The following is a 16695-nucleotide window of genomic DNA, read 5'->3' on the forward strand; positions in this document are numbered from 1 at the left end:
AAACAATTAGCACAGGTGCTGCTGCAGCCTGCATCCAAATTAGCTTTAGAGATGAGGGAGGTATGGAGATAGACAACTGTTCTTGGGTGCCAGATGTTGAAAAGGAGGAAAATGGGGGAAAGCACAATATCATTGAGGCAGGTAGTCAGCACGTGCTGTAGCCTGCAGCATAGTGCAAATCTGTTACTAAGTACCACCTTGATTCATTCTTGCAAAAAAAAAAATAGAAAGTAATATGTTATTTTTAGCTGCAATCTACTTGCGCTCTTTCTCTCAGAAAAAGCGGCGTTGCCAGAAATGATTACAAGCTTTTTAGCAAATCTGTAAAGTGTTTGTTTATTCAGTCTGTAAAAAGATGGACAATTTTTGCTTTTAGGTGCAATCTACTTTCTGTCTAAGAAATTGCAGTCTATTCTAATGAAGGCTTGACAAGTGTGGTGCAATTACATATTGCACAGTTAGTCAGAAACTGTAGCGTTCCCATGCAGGCTTGTTTTCTGTGTAGTAAATATATAACATCTTTCTATCTTCAGCCTTCAAAATAAGATGCGAATTGTTATTTCCTGACGCAATGTGCTTGCTCTCTCCCTCAGAAATTGTGGCCTATTCAATAAATGCTTCAAAGATGTGATACAAATTAGCTCATGTTTTTTTTTATTTGCAAATTTAACACAAAAATACAGTTTGTGAGTGTCATATGCCTGCTTTTACAGGCTTAATATCTGTTGTCCAAATCTGTAACCAATTTTCATTTTTAGACTCCAAAATAGTACAATTTAAAAAAAAAAAACTTGTTCTCTCCCTCAGAAATCGTAACCTATCCAATAAAGGCTTCAAGGATGTTATACACATCTGTGCATTTTTTCCTTTACATTTTAAACAAATAGCCATTTTTTTTTCTTTACAGGTAACATGTCAGCTTAAGAAACGCGCCTAAAAAATTGCAATCGCTCATCCCTATTTATAATTACTGCAAAATTAAAAGTATGAAAAACAAATTGAAATTGATGCACACATTAAATTGTACAAACATACACATTTTTAACAATGTTTTGAAGTAATTATTAATATACACAGGACTCTTTTTGAGATCGGTCATGTCCTTTCATAGTAGATTTACACAATTGACATCACTGTAAAAATTATTATTTTATAGTTACTCTATTTCATATGGATAATATATCTTCCCATTTTTTATCAAAATACATTGGAACTTCTTTTCCCTGAGGACTCCGCCATGTGTTTCTTGTAAGTGTTCAGTGCAGATCTGAATAATTAGCTGGAGGATTCTATCACCAGGAATAAATGTACTAGGAATAAATCTGTAGAACTCATCATATTCAGTCTCTTCTGGAGTTTTACACTGCAATGCAGAGTCCTCGACGTACACAGTGTGTCCTTAATAAAAACAGCAACCTGGTTGGGACATTCTTTTTTTTATCATTGTCTACATCCTCACCACACATTGTTCCCTCAGCACTGTCCACATCACTAACTATGCACCCCTGTGTTGTATCTCCTTTCTCAATGTCTGTACTACATTCCTTGGGAGCTCTATCCCCCATCCACACTATATTCTCTAACACCTCTCCTCCACCGTCAACACTAAATTCTCCGATAGCTCTCCTCCACCATCCATACTACATTTTCCACAGCAAACCTTCGTCCTCCACACTACATTCTCCAACAGCTCTCCTTCACCATCCACACTACATTTTCCGACAGCTTCCCCCCCACCATCCACACTACATTCTCCAACAGCTCTCCTCCACCATCCACACTACATTCTCTGACAGCTCTCCACCATCCACACTACATTTGCCGACAGCTCTCCCCCCACCATCCACACTACATTCTCTGACAGCTCTCCACCATCCACACTACATTTGCCGACAGATCTCCTCCACCATCCACACTACATTCTCCAACAGCTCTCCTCCACCATCCACACTACATTCTCCGACAGCTCTCCTCCATCATCCACACTACATTCTCCGACAGCTCTCCCCACTACATTCTCTGACAGCTCTCCTCCACCATCCACACTACATTCTCTGACAGCTCTCCTCCACCATCCATACTACATTCTCCGACAGCTCTCCTCCACCATCCACACTACATTCTCCGACAGCTCCCCTCCCACCATCCACCCTGCATTCTGTGATAGCGCCCCCCTCCATCCACTTTATACTGTATTTTCTGGTATTTAACAAGAGTTTCTTTATTTCCTATGGAAAGACTACCTTCATTCTGAACATGAATTAAGACGATCACCCATGTGAATTTTTAGGTGTGCAAGAAGGCTTGCTTTCTGAGTATAAGATTTCCCACACTCTGAACATGAATAAGGCCACTCACTCATGTGAATTCTCTGATGTGCAACAAGACCTGCTTTCTGAGTGAAACAATTCCCACATTCTGAACATGAATATGGACGCTCACCCGTGTGAGTTCTCTGGTGTCTAACAAGGTCTCCTTTATGAGTGAAAGATTTCCCGCACTCTGAACATGGATAGGGACGCTCACCCGTGTGAATTCTCTGATGTGTTTCAAGATGATCTTTCTTAATGAAAGATTTCCCGCACTCTGAACATGAAAAGGGACGTTCACCTGTGTGAATTCTCTGGTGTCTAAGAAGGTTTCCTTTTTGAGTGAAAGATGTCCCACACTCTGAACATGAATAGGGACGTTCACCCGTGTGAAATCTTTGGTGTGTCACAAGCTTTCCTTTGTGAGAGAAAGATTTTCCGCACTCTGAACATGAATAAGGATTCTCACCAATGTGAAGTCTCTGATGTTCAACAAGGTCTCCTCTATGAGTGAAACATTTCCCGCACACTGAACATGAATAGAGCCGCTCACCCTTCTGATTTTTTTGGTGTTTACCAAGATTGTGTTTCTTATGGAAAGATTCCCAGCACTCTGAACATGAATAGGGATGCTCACCCATGTGAAATTTCTGGTGTTTAACAAAATCTCCTTTATAAATGGAACGTTTCCCACACTCTGAACATGAGAATAGATTGTCACCTCGGTCAGCTCCTTCATGGGGTGGGGAAGATTCCTCGGGATTAGAAGAATCTGTTGATCTATCTGCAGTGTGAGATCTTACATGGATATTTGCAATCATAGTATGTGATTGATGAGACGATTCCCCCTGATCAGAGGGATCCATTGATGTCTCCAGACAGGAAGGTCTGTGATGTATATTTTGTGTATTTGGATTTCCTCCTGGAGGATCCTGTGTGATGACATTATCTTCTGTGTTAGAATAATATAATAATAATATAAGAGGTCTCTCTGAGGTATTCCAGACATCACCTCCATCTGTTAGAAAAAATATATAAACAAATCTCAGTAGATGACAAATAACTGGAGTTTTAGCTCCTCCTCCCCGTCAGTTAAATAAGTGGAAATGCCGATCTCACAGATCGCGCTCCATTAGTTTCTTCCCCAACCACAACACCCAAGGAAAGTGACAGCTGGACCCAGAAGTGATATAATCCACATTGCTTGCAGGTTCTTATTCGGGAGGGGAAAAATCGGCAAATGAGCATTCGTTGGTCACCTGCTTCTGTCAATGCATGACATACATTAGTAGAGATAAAAGAAGGCAACACTTCATGTATATACTTAAATACACTGGTGCACCAGCACCTGTGACAACTCTGTATAAACTATTCATGGATATTGTATTTATGTCACTGATATCACCACAATCTCAGCATATTCATCTTATTGCTCAGTTCTCCTGTTCTGATGGTGAAATAGTGGACTTTCTGGACCTTCATTTACAGAGTATAAATGGATCATAACTAGTACGTACTTCGAAGGGAGTGGTATTGTAATTATTTCCAGTACAAAATAGGGGATAGTTTTATGGCATTTTTATTGACATTTTTTTTTTACTAGTAATGGCGGTGATCTGCAATTTTTATTGTGATTCCGACATTACGGAGGACAGATCGGACACTTTTGGCGCTATTTTGGGACCATTCACATTTATACAGCGATCAGTGCAATTAAAAATGCATTGATTACTGTGTAAATGTGACTGGCAGCGAAGGGGTTAACCAGGAGGGGGCATTGCAGGGGTTAAGTGTGTCCTAGGGATGTGTTCTAACTGCAGGGGGATGGGCTACATGTGATACGACACTGATCACCACTCCCGATTACAGGGAGCGGTGATCAGTGTAAGTGTCATTAGGCAGAACGGGGAAATGCTTGTTTACATTAGCATCTCCCCGTTCTTCCTCTCCGTGAGACGATTGCGGGCATTCCCGCTGACATCGAGTCTGCGGGACCCGCGATCACACTCACGGAGCTTCCGGCAGGCGCCGGCGATGCGCGCCCGCAGGCCGCCTCTTAAAGGGCAATGTACAGGTACGTTAATCTGCCTGTACATGCCCTTCTGCCTCAGTAGAGGCAGTCAGGCAGCGGTTAAACTACAATCCTTATACTCTGAAATAAAATGAGACTGTGACCTGTTTCTTCCATAGTGTCTGTTACTTACTTGTGTTGATAAGTAGAGAAATATTATGCTTTTTGCTTTTCTAGGCCTTGCACACCGTGGTTCCAAGCATGGTCTCTAGGAGGGTTCTGCTCTGCAGTGGGCCCAAATGTATGGACCCAGCCACTCCATAGCATTCAAATAGAAAAAGGAACAAGGTGCGCCAGACTGAGTGTAGTATTTAAGAATTCATTTAATTCAACAAAAACAAGCCAAATGGCTACTCACAATGAGAAGGCAAATATTAAGGCATATAGGTATTACGTGGTCCAGGGTCACTTATGCGATCCTTTTCTATTTTGTTTTGCCAGAGTTGTGCTTCCACTCCCAAGGTTGCTGCCACCCATGTGGTTTGGACTGATTATATTTACCTTCCCCCCTCTTTTCACCTAATTTTGGAACTATCAAGGATTATTACAGACATTACTCAGTTGGTCCTTGCGCCATATCCTCCTTTTCTGTTGTCACTCCCTAGTATTCGCCTAGTGCCATGGTACCCCTACCTTCAGAACCTTCCCCACTGCCCTCCAACATTAGTTATCTAATATTTTTCCTTACAAATACAATCATTATACTCAGAAGTAAAAGGAGACTGTGACCGGTTACTTCCATAATGTCTGTTACTTACTTGTGTCGTTAGGTAAAGAAATTTCATCTTGTTCACCCTTCATAATCATCCCGACCTCCTCCGTGGACAGCTGACCACCCCCCACATACGTCTCTACTTCTTCTTCTTTAACCTCAGCTTTTATCTTAATTCGTTCTTCACACTAAACCCCAAAATAATAGAAAACATCTACTAAAGCTGAACTCCAGGCAGATTTAAAAGACACAAATGACAGCAGCTATGTAATTATTAATACATCAATGAATGTTTTTTTTTATTATTATAAAATGTAAGCAGTGTAATGACTGGAATGTGACCTGGTATCAGGCTCTAGTAGTACCTGTACATTAGAGCTCAGACTAGGAGAGGTGAGCTTATCAGTCTACTGGACCCATGATAACATGTGAATGAACTAAAGACCCATAAAGTTACATATATTGAATAAAAAAAAAGAAAACCCCAGACATGGGGGGGGGTTAAAATATAGGGTGCTTAAAGAAGAAAGAGCTGTAAACCAGGACTAATGGTGCAGGGAGCAAAGGCTTAAGATGTAGAAGTAAGCGATAAATGTAGAAACTACATAGAAGACTCATCTCACAAAACCAGAAATATTTCAGTGTTCTTTATAACGAGTCCACCTACCTGATGATGGTGAGGGATGGTGTAATCTTCCTGTGTGGAATTCTGGGAATACAGAGGACCTCCCTCTCCGATAAACTGCTGGGCTCCACTCCCCAACGTCTCTTCTTCTTTCATCTCAACTTTCACGTCTTTTAGTTCTTCACCCTAAGCCCGAGAGATGTTAGATTTCAATTGTTAAAGGACTAAAATATTACATAGGAGAAAATCATCTCATAAATTAGAATTCTTATGCCCCGTACACACGGTCGGATTTTCAGATGGAAAATGTGTGATAGGACCTTGTTGTCGGAAATTCTGACCGTGTGTAGGCTCCATCACACATTTTCCATCGGATTTTCCGACACACAAAGTTTGAGAGCAGGCTATAAAATTTTCCGACAAAATCCGTTGTCGGAATTTCCGATCGTGTGTACACAAATCCGACGCACAAAGTGCCACGCATGCTCAGAAATACAGAGATGAAAGCTATTGGCTACTGCCCCGTTTAGAGTCCCAACATACGTGTTTTACGTCACCGCGCTCAGAACGATCGGATTTTCCGACAACTTTGTGTGACCGTGTGTATGCAAGACAAGTTTGAGCCAACATCCGTCGGAAAAAATCCTAGGATTTTGTTGTCGGAATGTCTGATCAATGTCCGGGGCATTAGAGTTCTAGTTGCTTAGTCCCACCTACCTGATGATGGTGAGGGATGGTGTCACCTTCCTTTGTGTAATCCCGGGAATACAGAGAACAGGGAAATCTCTCTGGTGGGTTCCCATTACTGGATCCATCTGTAGGAAACACACACACTGACTGAATACTAGGGATGAGCCGAACACCCCCCTGTTCGGTTTGCACCAGAACATGCGAACAGGCAAAAAATTCATTCGAACACGCGAACACCGTTAAAGTCTATGGGACACGAACATGAATAATCAAAAGTGCAAATTTTTAAGGCTTATATGCAAGTTATTGTCATAAAAAGTGTTTGGGGACCTGGGTCCTGCTCCAGGGGACATGGATCAATGCAAAAAAAGTTTTAAAAACTGCAGTTTTTTCGGGAGCAGTGATTATAATAATGCTTAAAGTGAAAAAATAGAAGTGTAATATCCCTTTAAATTTCGTACCTGGGGGGTGTCTATAGTATGCCTGTAAAGGGGCGCATGTTTCCCATGTTTAGAACAGTCTGACAGCAAAATGACATTTCAAAGGAAAAAAAGTCATTTAAAACTACTCGCGGCTATTAATGAATTGCCGGTCTGACAATACACATAGAAGTTCATTGATAAAAACGGCATGGGAATTCCCCACAGGGGAACCCCGAACCAAGATTAAAAAAAAAAAAAAAATTGGCGTGGGGTCCCCCTCAAAATCTATACCAGACCCTTTAGGTCTGGTATGGATTTTAAGGGGAACCCCACGCCAAAATTAAAAAAAAAAAACGGCGTGGGGTCCCCCCAAAAATCCATACCAGACACTTATCCGAGCACGCAACCTGGACGAGAGAGCGCCCCCCCCTCCTGAACCATACCAGGCCACATACCCTCAACATTGGGAGGGTGCTTTGGGGTAGCCCCCCAAAACACCTTGTCCCCATGTTGATGAGGACCACTGGCCAGGGTTGTGGGGGTCTGCGGGCGGGGGGCTTTTAAAAATCTGGAAGCCCCCTTTAACAAGGGGACCCCCAGATCCCGGCCCTCCCCCCTGTGTGAAATGGTAAGGGGGTACCCCTACCATTTCACTAAAAAACTGTCAAAAATGTTAGAGACAGTTTTTGACAATTCCTTTATTTAAATGCTTCTTCTTTCTTCTATCTTCCTTCGGTTTCTTCCTCCATCTTCTTCTTCTTCTGGCTCTCCTTCCGGTGTTCTCGTCCGGCATCTCCTCCGCATCTTCTTCCCTTCTTCTCCTCGGGCCGCTCCGCATCCATGATGGCATGGAGGGAGGCTCCCGCTCTTCTCTTCATCTTCTTCTCTTCATCTTCCTTTCGGGCCCCTCCGCATCCATGATGGCATGGAGGGAGGCTCCCTCTATGTGACGCTTCTCCTCTTCTGACGGTTCTTAAATAACGGGGGGGGGCCACCCGGTGACCCCGCCCCCTCTGATGCACGGTGACTTGACGGGACTTCCCTGTGGCATTCCCCGTGATGACACAGGGAAGTCCCGTCAAGTCACCGTGCGTCAGAGGGGGGCGGGGTCACAGGGTGGCCCCGCCCCCCATTATTTAAGAACAGTCAGAAGAGAAGAAGCGTCACACAGCGGGAGCCTCCCTCCATGCCATCATTGATGCGGAGCGGCCCGAAAAGAAGATGAAGAGAAGAAGATGAAGAGAAGTGCCGGAGCTTCCCTCCATGCCATCATGGATGCGGAGCGGCCCGAGGAGAAGAAGGGAAGAAGACGCCACGGAGGAGATACCGGACGAGAACACCGGAGGAAGAACCAAAAGAAGAAGAAGATGGAGGTAGAAACCGAAGAAGATAGAAGAAAGAAGAAAGAAGAAGCATTTAAATAAAGGAATTGTCAAAAACTGTCTTTTGTAATTTTTAACATTTTTTGACAGTTTTTTTGTGAAATGGTAGGGGTACCCCCTTACCATTTCACACAGGGGGAGGGCCGGGATCTGGGGGTCCCCTTGTTAAAGGGGGCTTCCAGATTCTGATAAGCCCCCCGCCCGCAGACCCCCACAACCACCGGTCAGAGTTGTGGGGATGAGGCCCTTGTCCTCATCAACATGGGGACAAGGTGTTTTGGGGGGCTACTCCAAAGCACCCTCCCAATGTTGAGGGCATGTGGCCTGGTAAGGTTCCTCTTTTCCTGTGGCCTGCCAGGTTGCGTGATCGGATAAGGGTCTGGCATGGATTTTTGGGGGGACCCCACGCCGTTTTTTTTTTTTAATTTTGGCGCGGGGTTCCCCTTAAAATCCATACCAGACCTGAAGGGTCTGGTATAGATTTTGAGGGGGACCCCACGCCATTTTTTAAAAATTTTTGTCCGGGGTTCCCCTTAATATCCATACCAGACCTGAAGGGCCTGGTATGGAATTTAGGGGGACCCCCACGTCATTTTTTTAAAAAATTTGGTTCGGGGTTCCCCTGTGGGGAATTCCTATGCCATTTTTACCAATGAACTTCTATGTGTATTGTCGGACCGGCAATGCATTAATAGCCGCGAGTAGTTTTAAATGACTTATTTTCCTTTGAAATATCATTTTGCTGTCAGACTGTTCTAAACACGGGAAACATGCGCCCCTTTACAGGCATACTATAGACACCCCCCCAGGTACAAAATTTAAAGGGATATTACACTTTTATTGTTAAACTTTAAGCATTATTAAAATCACTGCTCCCGAAAAAAACGGCCGTTTTTAAAACTTTTTTTTTTGCATTGATCCATGTCCCCTGGGGCAGGACCCAGGTCCCCAAACACTTTTTATGACAATACCATGCATATAAGCCTTTAAAATTAGCACTTTTGATTTCTCCCATAGACTTTTAAAGGGTGTTCCGAGGCATTCAAATTTGCCGCGAACACCCCAAATTGTTCGCTGTTCGGCGAACTTGCGAACAGCCGATGTTCGAGTCGAACATGAGTTCGACTCGAACTCGAAGCTCATCCCTACTGAATACATTGTTTCTATGTGTTTATCAGATGATGGGGGATCTAGGTGGACCCTCCGTACTGCTCTCTCCTTTACAATAAAGTCCCCTCTTACCCGGTGATGTGAGGGGCGGCTGATTCTCCATCATGACGTCCTTGTAGAGATCCTTGTGTCCTTCTAAATAAATTAATATTATGCTATGCCTCTGCTGCCAGTTCCAACAATGTTTTCTTTTTACTTCCTCACAACTTACCCCTCATTTTTAAACCCCTACATCACTTCCTGTGTATCTATCACTTCCTGTCTGCACCTGACATCACTTCCTCTCCAGCTGTGTTTTCACTTCCTATGTCTGTACAATCACTCTCTTCCTGTCTTCATGTTCCACTCGATATAATAGGAATTAGGAAAAGATCTCCATCTCTATATTTATTTTATGTCTGTTCTACAATCCAGCAACTCCAGATGCATAGTTGGATAAATAGCTCAATGTTCACAATGTATCTGGTTTATAATTCAGAGGCTCTGGATGAACAGTTAGATAAATGGTTCTATATTTAGGATGTATCTGGTCCGTAAACCAGAGGCTCTGCATGTACAACTGGGTAAATGGTTCTATATTTAGGATGTATCTGATCTCTGGATGGACAGTTGGATAAGTGGCTCTATTTTTAGGATGTATCTGATCTATAAACCAGAGGCTCTGGATGGACAGTTGGATAAATGGTTCTATATTTAGGATGTATCTGGTCTACAAACCAGAGGCTCTGGATGGACAGCTGGATAAATGGCTCTATATTTAGGATGTATCTGATCTATAAACCAGAGGCTCTGGATGGACAGTTGGATAAATGGTTCTATATTTAGGATGTATCTGGTCTACAAACCAGAGGCTCTGGATGGACAGCTGGATAAATGGCTCTATATTTAAGATGTATCTGGTCTATAACCCTGAGGCTCTGGTGGACAGTTGGACAAGGGGCTCTATATTTAGGATGTAAACCAGAGGCTCTGGATGGACAGTTGGATAAGTGGCTCTATATTTAGGATGTATCTTGTCTATAAACCAGAGGCTCTGGATGGACAGTTGGATAAATGGTTCTCTATTTACAATGTATCTGGTCTATAAACCAGAAGCTCTGAATGGACAGCTGGATAAATGGCTCTATATTTAGGATGTATCTGGTCTATAAACCAGAGGCTCTGGATGGACAGTTGGATAAGTGGCTCTATATTTAGGATGTATCCGGTCTATAAACCAGAGGCTCTGCATGGACAGTTGGATACATGGTTCTATATTTAGGATGTATCTGGTCTATAAACCAGAGGCTCTGCATGGACAACTGGATAAATGGTTCTATATTTAAGATGTATCTGATCTATAAACCAGAGGCTCTGGATGGACAGTTGGATAAGTGGCTTTATATTTAGGATGTATCTGGTCTATAAACCAGAGGCTCTGGGTGGACAGTTGGATAAATGGCTCTATATTTAGGATGTATCCGGTCTATAAACCAGATGCTCTGGATGGACAGTTGGATAAATGGTTCTATATTTAGGATGTATCTGATCTATAAACCAGAGGCTCTGCATGGACAACTGGTTCTATATTTAGGATGTATCTGATCTATAAACCAGAGGCTCTGGATGGACAGTTGGATAAGTGGCTCTATATTTAGGATGTATCTGGTCTATAAACCAGAGGCTCTGGATGGACAGTTGGATAAATGGTTCTATATTTAGGATGTATCTGGTCTATAAACCAGAGGCTCTGGATGGACAGTTGGATAAATGGCTCTATATTTAGGATGTATCTGGACTATAAACCAGAGGCTCTGGATGGACAGTTGGATTAATGGCTCTATATTTAGGATGTATCCGGTCTATAAACCAGAGGCTCTGGATGGATAGTTGGATAAATGGCTCTATATTTAGGATGTATCCGGTCTATAAACCAGAGGCTCTGGATGGACATATTTTCTGGTCTATAACCCACTTCATGCCCAAGCCTTTTCTGACATGTGTTGCTTACAAGTTAAAATCTGTATTTTTTGCTAGAAAATTACTTATAAACCCCAAATAAATATATATATATATATTTAGCAGAGACCCTAGAGTAGGGATGAGCCCGATGTTGGAGTCAAACGTAAGTCTGACTTGAACATCGGGCGTTTGCCCGTTTGTCAAATTGTGAATTTTATGGGGTGTTTGTGGCAAATTCGAGCGCCGCAGAATGCCCCATAATGTACTGCGAGATCGCAGTGCATTCGACGTCTGATGATTGGCCAAAGCATGCACCTGACCTGCATGCTTTGGCCAATCACAGCAAGCTCTGCTGTGAGAGACATAATTGGCCAAAAGCAGGGTGCATTTGGCCAATCGTGGCTCAGGCGGACTAAGTAAATGCCCCACACTATGTTATATAGCAGCCATGTATAGTGTGTGGACGAAGATAGATTGAGCTAGATTAGGCAGGCAGGTTAATTAGTGGCATGCAGGCAGTGTATTTGATACTGTAGATATATATATATAATCTACAGTATCTACAGTATCTCACAAAAGTGAGTACACCCCTCACATTTTTGTAAATATTTTATTCTATCTTGTCATGTAACACTGAACAAATGACACTTTGCTACAATGTAAAGTAGTGAGTGTACAGCTTGTATAACAGTGTAAATTTGCTGTCCATTCAAAATAACTCAACACACAGCCATTAATGTCTAAACCTTTGGCAACAAAAGTGAGTACACCCCTAAGTGAAAATGTCCAAATTGGGCCCAATTTGCCATTTTCCCTCCCCGGTGTCATGTGACTCGTTAGTGTTACAAGGTCTCAGTTGTGAATGAGCAGGTGTGTTAAATTTGGTGTTATCGCTCTCACTCTCTCATACTGGTCACTGGAAGTTCAACATGGCATCTCATGGCAAAGAACTCTCTGAGGATCTGAAAAAAGAATTGTTGCTCTACATAAAGATGGCCTAGGCTATAAGAAGATTGCCAAGACCCTGAAACTGAGCTGAAGCACGGTGGCCAAGACCATACAGTGGTTTAATAGGACAGGTTCCACACCGAACAGGCCTCGTCATGGTCAACCAAAGCAGTTGAGTGCACGTGCTCAGCGTCATATCCAGAGGTTGTCTTTGGGAAATAGACATATGAGTGCTGCCAGCATTGCTGTAGAGGTTGAAGGGGTGGGGGTCAGCCTGTCAGTCTCAGACCATAAAATTGGACAGCATGGCTGTCGTCCCAGAAGGAAGCCTCTTCTAATGATGATGCACAAGAAAGCCCACAGTTTGCTGAAGACAATCAGACTAAGGACATGGATTACTGGAACCTTGTCCTGTGGTCTGATGAGACCAAGATAAACTTATTTGGTTCAGATGGTGTCAAGCGTGTTTGGTGGCAACCAGGTGAGGAGTACAAAGACAAGTGTGTCTTGCCTACAAGTCAAGCATGGTGGTGGGAGTGTCATGGTCTGGGGCTGCATGAGTGCTGTCGACACTTGGGAGCTACAGTTCATTTAGAGAACCATGAACTGTGACCAGAGGCGGCTCTCTAATTAGGCAAAAAAGGCAGTTGCCTAAAGGCCTCACGCTCCCAGGGGCCTCGTGGCTGCCTAATTTGCCTGATTTGTGCATGGGAGAATGGGAGGGAATGTCCCTGGTCAGTGTCCCCAAGCTGGCAGGGTGAGCAGACTGGTAAAGGATCGCCAAGGAGGTGGAGGCGGAGCTGCCGGCCGCTGCTGAATCCGCCAGGAGGTAGGGGCAGACTTGGATGGGGGGCAGGGGAGACCTCGTAAAAATGCGCTTACTCCATACCGCAGCAGACAGCCATGACACTCGCCAGGCACTGCTACACTGTATGGGTTATATTTGCAGCAGAGCGGTGCGACCGTGCGAGTATGCTTAGTGATATTAGTGAGGCGGGAGTCTGGAGATTGCTGCTGCAAAGACCTGCGAGTGAAGCCCCATGCAAAAGTGCAAGTAAGTTTTCAGAGGCTAAAAACCTAACCTAAGGCAGTGTTATCACAGTGGCTTTGCTGTGTTAACTGCCTGAAGTGAGTAACTCTTTGGTGGGGGGGGTAATTTGCAATGGTATTTTTAATATGCAGCATGGAGGGGGTTAATGTACTGCCACTGGTCACTGATGCATTAGTGACCAGTGGCAGTTAATTAACCCATTTGTGCTGCATTAGTGACACCAGTGTCAGTGTTAATTAACCCCTATTTGGTGCAGTATGAAAGGGTTCATAAACACTGATACTGGTGCCACTAATGCAGCACAAGGGGTTAATTAACTGCCACTGGTCACTAATGCATCAGTGACCAGTGGTGTATTTGATACTGCCCACCTCTCATACACTCCGCACCGCTCTCATGTACATACCACCCACCGCCATACACTCCGCACCCCTCTCATGTACATACCACCCACCTCCATGCACTCCACACCCCTCTCATGTACATACTACCCACCTCCATACACTCTGCACCCCTCTTAGGTACATACCACCCACCTCCATACACTCCACACCCCTCTCATGGACATACCACCCACCTCCATGCACTCCACACCCCTCTCATGTACATACTACCCCCCTCCATACACTCCGCACCCCTCTCATGTACATACCACCCACCTCCATACACTCCGCAACCCTCTCATGTACATACCACCCACCTCCATACACTCCGCACCTCTCTCATGAACATACCACCCACCTCCATACACTCCGCACCCCTTTTGGTTTCTTTAGTGAGATATCAGGGGTCTAAACGGACCCCTGTAGTCTCACTATTGAGACAGAGAAAGGGACTGAGGAAACACATTGCCCAGTTCCTTTCTCTGTAACCTCAGCTGCACTGCAGATGAATCAACAGGAGACAGAGGCTCCTGTTAATTCATAAACTAAAGCATAGTAAACACAGTTTACTGTGCTGCAGTTATGAATGAACACAGTAAGTGATCGGTGCCGATCACTCACTGCGTTCTTTTAGTAAAGATAGGGGCTGGTAAACGACATTTACCAGCCCCCTTTTCCTGCCTCCATCCTGAATATCCCCCACAGCAGTCAGTGGGAGAACAGAGGAGGGAAGTCGGTAGCGCTGTGGGGGGGGGCACACCGTCATTTTTTATCGCTTAAATTATTTTTGCCATTATGGGCGTGAGTGGGGCCTCATGTCCAAGTTTAGCCTAAGGCCTCACAAAGCCTAGAGCCGCCTCTGACTGTGACATACTGAAGCAGAGCATGATTCCCTCCCCTTGGAGACTGGGCCGCAGGGCAGTATTCCAACCTGATAACGACCCCAAACACACTTCCAAGATGACCACTGCCTTGCTAAAGAAGCTGAGGGTAAAGGTGATGGATTGGCCAAGCATGTTTCCAGACCTAAACCCTATTGAGAATCTGTGGGGCATCCTCAAATGGAAGGTGGAGGAATGCAAGGTCTCTAACATCCACCAGTTCCATGATGTCGTCATGGAGGAGTGGAAGAGGACTCCAGTGGCAACCTGTAAAGCTCTGGTGAACTCCATGTCCAAGAGGGTTAAGACAGTGCTGGAAAATAATGGTGGCCACACAAAATATTGACAATTTGGGCACAATTTGGACATTTTCACTTAGGGGTGTACTTACTTTTGTTGCCAGCGGTTTAGACATTAATGGCTTTGTGTTGAGTTATTTTGAGGGGACAGCAAATTTACACTATTATACAAGCTGTACACTCACTACTTTACATTGTAGCAAAGTGTCATTTCTTCAGTGTTGTCACATGAAAAGATAGAATAAAATATTTACAAAAATAAGAGGGGTGTACTTACTTTTGGGAGATACTGTATTTATATACAGTGGGGACGGAAAGTATTCAGAACCTCTTACATTTTTCACTCTTTGTTATATTGCAGCCATTTGCTAAAAATCATTTAAGTTCTTTTTTTTCCGCATTAATGTACAAACAGCACCCCATATTGACAGAAAAACACAGAATTGTTGACATTTTTGCAGATTTATTAAAAAAGAAAAACTGAAATATCACATGGTCCTAAGTATTCAGACTCTTTGCTGTGACACTCATATCTTTAACTCAGGTGCTGTCCATTTCTTCTGATCATCCTTGAGATGGTTCTACACCTTCATTTGAGTCCAGCTGCGTTTGATTATATTGATTGGACTTGATTAGGAAAGCCACACACCTGTCTATATAAGACCTTACAGCTCACAGTGCATGTCAGAGCAAATGAGAATCATGAGGTCAAAGGAACTGCCTGAAGAGCTCAGAGACAGAATTGTGGCAAGGCACAGATCTGGCCAAGGTTACAAAAAAATTGCTGCACTTAAGGTTCTTAAGAGCACAGTGGCCTCCATAATCCTTAAATTGAAGACGTTTGGGACAACCAGAACTCTTCCTAGAACTGGCTGTCTGGCCAAACTGAGCTATCGGGGGAGAAGAGCCTTGGTGAGAGAGGTAAAGAAGAACCCAAAGATCACTGTGGCTGAGCTCCAGAGATGCAGTCGGGAGATGGGAGAAAGTTGTAGAAAATCAACAATCACTGCAGCCCTCCACCAGTTGGGGCTTTATGGCAGAGTGGCCCGACGGAAGCCTCCCCTCAGTGCAAGACACATGAAAGCCCGCATGGAGTTTGCTAAAAAAACACCTGAAGGACTCCAATATGGTGAGAAATAAGATTCTCTGGTCTGATGAGACCAAGATAGAACTTTTTGGCCTTAATTCTAAGCGGTATGTGTGGAGAAAACCATCACCTGTCCAATACAGTCCCAAAAGTAAAGCATGGTGGTGGCAGCATCATGCTGTGGGGGTGTTTTTCAGCTGCAGGGACAGGACGACTGGTTGCAATTGAGGGAAAGATGAATGCGGCCAAGTACAGGGATATCCTGGACAAAAACCTTCTCCAGAGTGCTCAGGACCTCAGACTGGGCCGAAGGTTTACCTCCCAACAAGACAATGACCCTAAGCACACAGCTAAAATAACGAAGGAGTGGCTTCACAACAACTCTGTGACTGTTCTTGAATGGCCCAGCCAGAGCCCTGACTTAAACCCAATTGAGCATCTCTGGAGAGACCTAAAAATGGCTGTCCACCAATGTTTACCATCCAACCTGACAGAACTGGAGAGAAACTGCAAGGAATAATGGCAGAGGATCCCCAAATCCAGGTGTGAAAAACTTATTGCATCTTTCCCAAAAAGACTCATGGCTGTATTAGATCAAAAGGGGGCTTCTACTAAATACTGAGCAAAGGGTCTGAATACTTAGGACCATGTGATATTTGTTTTTCTTTTTTAATAACTCTGCAAAAATGTCAACAATTCTGTGTTTTTCTGTCAATATGGGGTG

General features: G+C 43.9%; 1 protein-coding gene across 2 annotated transcripts; it reads right to left on the reverse strand.

Moving 5' to 3' along the window:
* Positions 1–614: 614 nt before the first annotated feature.
* On the reverse strand, positions 615–9646 carry LOC141105126 (uncharacterized). 2 transcript variants are annotated; one of them, XM_073595001.1, is made up of 5 exons: positions 9593–9646; positions 6435–6532; positions 5760–5903; positions 5139–5280; positions 615–3327 (listed from the first exon to the last, which is right to left on the reverse strand). In XM_073595001.1, the coding sequence occupies exons 1-5, from the start codon at positions 9597–9599 to the stop codon at positions 2246–2248; spliced, it is 1473 nt and encodes a 490-aa protein (XP_073451102.1). In that variant the 5' UTR covers positions 9600–9646; the 3' UTR covers positions 615–2245. The 2 variants fall into 2 exon arrangements, with proteins under 2 accessions (XP_073451102.1, XP_073451101.1); XM_073595000.1 differs by having other exon boundaries at positions 9454–9645.
* Between the last annotated feature and the right edge of the window lie 7049 nt (positions 9647–16695).

Source organism: Aquarana catesbeiana, linkage group LG08 (assembly GCF_042186555.1).
Source record: "Aquarana catesbeiana isolate 2022-GZ linkage group LG08, ASM4218655v1, whole genome shotgun sequence".
Classification (NCBI taxonomy): domain Eukaryota; kingdom Metazoa; phylum Chordata; class Amphibia; order Anura; family Ranidae; genus Aquarana; species Aquarana catesbeiana.